Below are 5,294 nucleotides of genomic sequence, written 5' to 3'. Positions count from 1 at the left end.
ATCTCTAAAATCTTATTAAAAGTCTCTCGACCAAATCAATGAATTTCACTCTAAGCTTTCTCAAGCCTTAGAGTGTGATATTAAGCACAATCAATATAATCTCAAGTAACTTTGCTATCTCTAGCTTAAGTTATTAGATGGGTTTTAAAGCCCAAAATTCTTGTTAATTAATTTTTTCCAACCTCAATCTTCCTCTCTCGAGCTCAAATCGAAGTAAACGGGCTGGTCTTAGGGTTAGCTAATCCCTTAAGAAACATTAAAGAACAAGATTAATTAAAACAACATTAACTCACTTCATTAGCAATAAAAATCATTGAATACATAAGCAAAACAAGAGTTTCAATCCAAACTTTAATCATAGAATATTTCCATAAACAAGATTTAAGTAATGGAATGGAGTACTATACACTTAGATATTCAAAATATAATAAGGAATCGAAGAAATGAGTAAAAGAGTAAGAAGTTTCTCATCTAAATCTTCAAATCTTCTCTTCCAAAGTGTGAGTTGATGAATCCTAGTCTCCAAAACTTGTGTTGAAAATGGCCAAAGATCAAAATAATTTCTCCAAGTCTTGTTTCTATAGTTCACCCATTTTTCCAAGTCCAAAAATAACAAAATAAGCCCCAAATTTTCAAATTTACAAATCTGTCCAGTTTTTGCAATTTTAGTCGCTTTTTTCATTTCTTCAATTTGACATCTTTTTGACTTATTTTTCACTTGGTTTCTTTCCGATCACTTCTAAATCACATAAAACCTGTAAAATGGAAGTAAACGACATTAAATGCACTATTTCTCAATCAAACATAGCAAAAATCTAAAATTAAAGAAGAGATAAGTTGGTAAAATACCAACTTATCAGCCATCTATGGCATGCATTGCACGGGATATCAAGCCAAATCTGAACTTAATTTTCATCCTAATCTCACTCAGTTTTGATGAAGAGTTAAATTGGTCATGTTAATTTCCTCTTTTTAATTCTATTAACGTATAGCAAATAATCTAAAAGGTTTTATTGTAGGTTTAGACGTACGTAAAAAGGAAAAAAAATACACTATTAGAAAGCATCCTCAACATTGTTGTAACTGAAGGAAATACCAAAAAAAAAAAAAAATCTTTCTTAAGTTGACAGTTTAGTAAATCAATTAGCCACACTTAGTGACTCAACAAAGCAAAAATGACTTTTATCCATTATTTCCTGAGTCAACAAGGTCAAAGAATTAATACTCCCGAAATGTAATTAATTCGTTTCTTAGCATTGTCATGTTAATTAGATTGTTGACAAAAACATTTAAAAGCCTCTCTATTGAATATGCAATGCAAATTATTGGTGTTTTGACTATTCATAAAACAAATGGAACAATCTACTTTTACCCTATTACTATAGGATTGTTTCAATTCTCATGTTATTTTTCTCATTTTAAAAATATTAACGCATACTAATCAACGCTCAAAAAAGTGTTTTGACGCTGAATGCAAACTACCGGTGTTTTGTAATAAAAATTGCAATAGTTCTCAATTTTTATTTAGTTATTTATTTTTCAGTAAAAATTACAAAAGATGACTTTGGTAATTCACCTGTGTAATCCTTTTTGCATTCTTGCTTTGAAAAATCACTAAAATGTTCACACCTACTGACGTGTATATCTAGACAAAATCCTAGTAAAACCAAAATCGTTTGGAGATCAAATGTTCATGTCACCTCCTTCTCATTCGAATTTGATAAAGATGTTTCTCTGCTCATTTTTTTGCATATTATCGTAGTAATTAGTCAGAAAGTTATGTCACTTAAAAAGAAAAAAAAGTAAACCTTAATTTTATTCATGTTGATAAACCTTAATTTTATTCATGTTGATTTTTTAATTTTTAGCAAATGGTAATATAATAATTTGATGGAATAGCACCATCTGCTCTATTTCGCATCTCTAAGACTCTCTCTCGGTGCACGATAGCCTGTCCATTAGCGCAAGTTAGTAGTGTTACAAACGTTCGCCACATCGCCGGGCATGGCAAAAGGTCAGCTGACGAAGGAGAAAACTCAGGATCAACTACGGGAAGAGGTTCGTAAGGTTACTCCAGCGGAAGGAATGCAAACACGAGCGGTGGGAAGTGTGAAACGAGATAAACAGAGTGTAACAACGACGGTTGCTACGCAGGTGAATGTTGAGGTGCAGGCAAAGGGTAATAAGACCCCGATGTAGGTGGGGTTTGTTGGAAACACAACTGGCACTACTGATGCAACTCTGGTGGTAGGTGTGGCAAAACCCTTGCTGCCAATATCGATTATGGTCACTCCAATGTACAATCCGGCAACGACAGCTTCGGTGCCGACGCAAAGGAAATTAGAGATGCTAGGACCAACGGAGAAGCCGTGGGTGGCATTATTTGAAGGTAACAAGATGGCATCCAAAGGAATTGAGCTCCAATTTTTTCCTCCAGTGATTAAGGATGGGGTTAAAATGGCCCAGTTGAACTTAGACGAAGTGGAAGAAGAAGCCCGAATATGGAAGGCAGCTCTGATCTTATATGTAATAGGGGCCGATCCTACGATTACTGCTATATCTCGCTATCTTGCATCTCTTCGTAAGTTTGACCAACCACCTAAAATCTTCTATCACAATGATGGGTTTTTCATTGTTAAATTTCATACTGTCGATGAGAGGGATGAGATTCTGATGAATGGGCCTCATATAACAATACACCTACAATTGTCAAAACATGGACGCCAACTTTAAATTTCAATAATGAAGTGCTGAAGATGATACCCTTATGGGTTAAGCTACCTAATTTGCCATTGAGTTGTTGGGGACCAAAATCCCTTAGTCGAATAGCTAATACCTTGGGCACGCCTATATGTGTAGATGATTGTACTTCTAAGCTAGAGAGGGTGTCATATGCTAGATTGTTGATTGAAATGGATGCTACAGTCGCTTTGCCTAATGTGATTAAGGTGATTGATCCTCATGGTGAGGTGTTTGATCAAGAAGTGTGGTGTGACTGGAAGCTTCAGTACTGCCCTATTTGCTGTCAAATAAGTCATTTATGCCAACCTCCTCCTCCAAAGAAGGTTGCTGAGAAGCAGCCTGAGGTGCTAAAGAAGGGTAATGGCAAACAAGATGATGTCCCAAAAAATGACCTCCTCAGCCAGTTGCTCAAAGGAAAGGTCATGACAAACAACCTCAAGTGTGGCAATCTAAAGAAAAGGGTGAAGGGAATTTAGCTGTGAAGAACACCGATTCAGCAGAAGCTGGGAGTGGTGTGGAAGAAGGGGAATGGAAGAAGGCTTCTGGGAAAGTTAAAGTCCCAGCACCTGTAAGGGATGAGCCAGCAACATTTAATGGTTTCAATCTTTTGGTTCAGGATGTTTTACAACAAATGATCCACGCTTCTTTCAATGGAGCTGAGGTGGGGTAGAGTAGTAGAGGGGGAGTGGTGCAGAGTGTTACACCTCCAACCATTTCTACATGAAGATAGAAACTTGGAATGTTAGGGGGTTTAATAAGATCTTCAAGCATAAAGAGTATTTGAAGGTCAGGAATAATGTGCACTTTGATATTATTGCTATTATTGAACATAGAGTTAGCTTAGATAATGTTAGTAATATAATAAAGAAGATTGCCTTTGGATGTCATTGGAAGCATAACTATAACACTGATGGAAGAGGCAGAATATGGCTGCTATGGAACCCTACCAATGTCAATGTTACAGTGTTGCAGACAACTAATCAGTTTATCCATTGTATGGCTGAGACAGTTAATGGTTGTTTGAGGCTCGAGTTCACTGCTATTTATAGTTTGCACACTATAGAGGATAGGAAAGGACTATGGAGTGGGTTGGAGGCCATGGCACCACCGATCTGTAATCCTTGGCTCATCATGGGTGATTTCAATGCTATATTAAAGGGGGAGGATAGGATTGGTAGACCAGTGATTGATGCTGAAACTAAAGACTTTGCCCATTTCCTGGATAATTATGGTGTGACTGAACTTAAAATAGTGGGACGGTTCTTCACATGGACTAATATTCATGTGCATAGTAAGATTGATATAGCCTTGGTTAATGCAAATTGGTTAAACAAGTGGACTCAGTTGGAGGCAGTGGCGCATGACCCTTATTTCTCAGATCATTCCCTCCTAACTGTCACTATTGAAGAGTACCACGGGAGACAAGCTACGCCATTCAAATTCCTAAATTGTTTAGCTGGCCACCAAGACTTTAACACTATTATTGAGGATATATGGTCAGTTCATGTCCAAGGCAGTCATACAGAGAGAGTTTGGAAGATGAAGAAGCTGAATACCAAAGAGTTCTCAAAGGTGGAGTTCAAAGTGAGAAGTGCTAGGCAACAACTTCATGATATACAACTGCAGTTGAGGACTACCTTTGATGACCCTCAATTGTATGATAGAGAGAAGGCTCTTAAAGGTGAATTGGAGAAATGGAGCATGATTGAGGAGAGTATTATGAAGCAAAAGTCAAGAATCTAGTGGCTGGGTTTGGGAGATTCTAACACTGCTTTCTTTCATGCTAGTGTCAAAAACAGAATCAGCACCAACCATATTAATAGGCTTGTGTCAGAGAATGGTACAATTGTTCAGGATGCTGAGGGAATAGAGAAAGAGGTGGTGGCATTCTACTCAAAACTGTTTGGTTCCAGGGAAGATTCCTTAAAAGCCATAGATCCTAGAGTAATGTCCAATGGGCCTAAACTGGATAGGGCACAACAACTGAAGCTTGTGGAGCCAATTTCTACAGAGGAGATAGTTGAAGGGTTACAAGGGATATAATGATGCTAAAGCACCAGGGTGTGATGGATTTAATGCCTATTTTGCCAAAAGAGCATGGTCTATTATTGGAGAAGAGGTTATTAGTAAAGTACAAGATGTGTTCCAAAGGAAGCAGATGTTCAAGCCTATTAATTGCACCTCAGTGACATTAATTCCAAAGGTACAACATCCTTCATCTGTAAAAGAGTTCAGACCTATATCTTGCTGTTCCATTTTATATAAGCTGGTCTCAAAAGTGCTGACAAAGAGACTGCATGGTGTCATGGCTTATTTAATTAATGATAGCCAGGCTGGTTTTGTACCTGGTAGGGTGATTATAGACAACATTTTATTAAGTCATGAGTTGGTTAAGGGGTATGGGAGGAAAGGGATATCTGCTAGATGTATGATCAAGATAGATATGCAAAAAACATATGATTCAGTGGAGTGGGTGTTCCTTGAACAGGTACTACATGGCCTACATTTTCCAGGTCTTTACATTGAGTGGATCATGATGTGTGTAAGGTTAG

General features: G+C 37.4%; 2 protein-coding genes across 2 annotated transcripts; both read left to right on the top strand.

Moving 5' to 3' along the window:
• The first annotated feature begins 2,756 nt into the window (after window positions 1–2,756).
• On the top strand, window positions 2,757–3,412 carry LOC132612157 (uncharacterized). The gene is made up of 2 exons (XM_060326483.1): window positions 2,757–3,086; window positions 3,143–3,412. Exons 1-2 carry the CDS (start codon window positions 2,757–2,759, stop codon window positions 3,410–3,412), a joined length of 600 nt encoding a protein of 199 aa, XP_060182466.1.
• Window positions 3,413–3,462: 50 nt separating this feature from the next.
• On the top strand, window positions 3,463–4,785 carry LOC132612156 (uncharacterized). Its single transcript, XM_060326482.1, has 2 exons — window positions 3,463–4,472; window positions 4,530–4,785. Exons 1-2 carry the CDS (start codon window positions 3,463–3,465, stop codon window positions 4,783–4,785), a joined length of 1,266 nt encoding a protein of 421 aa, XP_060182465.1.
• Window positions 4,786–5,294: the final 509 nt, after the last annotated feature.

The sequence above is a fragment of the Lycium barbarum genome, chromosome 9 (genome assembly GCF_019175385.1).
Source record: "Lycium barbarum isolate Lr01 chromosome 9, ASM1917538v2, whole genome shotgun sequence".
Classification (NCBI taxonomy): Eukaryota; Viridiplantae; Streptophyta; class Magnoliopsida; order Solanales; family Solanaceae; genus Lycium; species Lycium barbarum.
The sequence above is the reverse complement of the archived record's forward strand: the minus strand, read 5'-3'. Positions and strand labels throughout refer to the sequence as shown.

What these genes read in the sequence shown, in the direction of transcription:
- LOC132612157 (XM_060326483.1), top strand. Translation starts at nt 2,757, where the DNA reads ATGATACCCTTATGGGTTAAGCTACCTAATTTGCCATTGAGTTGTTGG. An exon ending in TTGCTGAGAAGCAGCCTGAG is followed by an intron (nt 3,087 to 3,142) that starts GTGCTAAAGAAG and finishes TGACCTCCTCAG; the next exon opens with CCAGTTGCTCAAAGGAAAGG.
- LOC132612156 (XM_060326482.1), top strand. Translation starts at nt 3,463, where the DNA reads ATGAAGATAGAAACTTGGAATGTTAGGGGGTTTAATAAGATCTTCAAG. An exon ending in GAGAGTATTATGAAGCAAAA is followed by an intron (nt 4,473 to 4,529) that starts GTCAAGAATCTA and finishes CTTTCATGCTAG; the next exon opens with TGTCAAAAACAGAATCAGCA.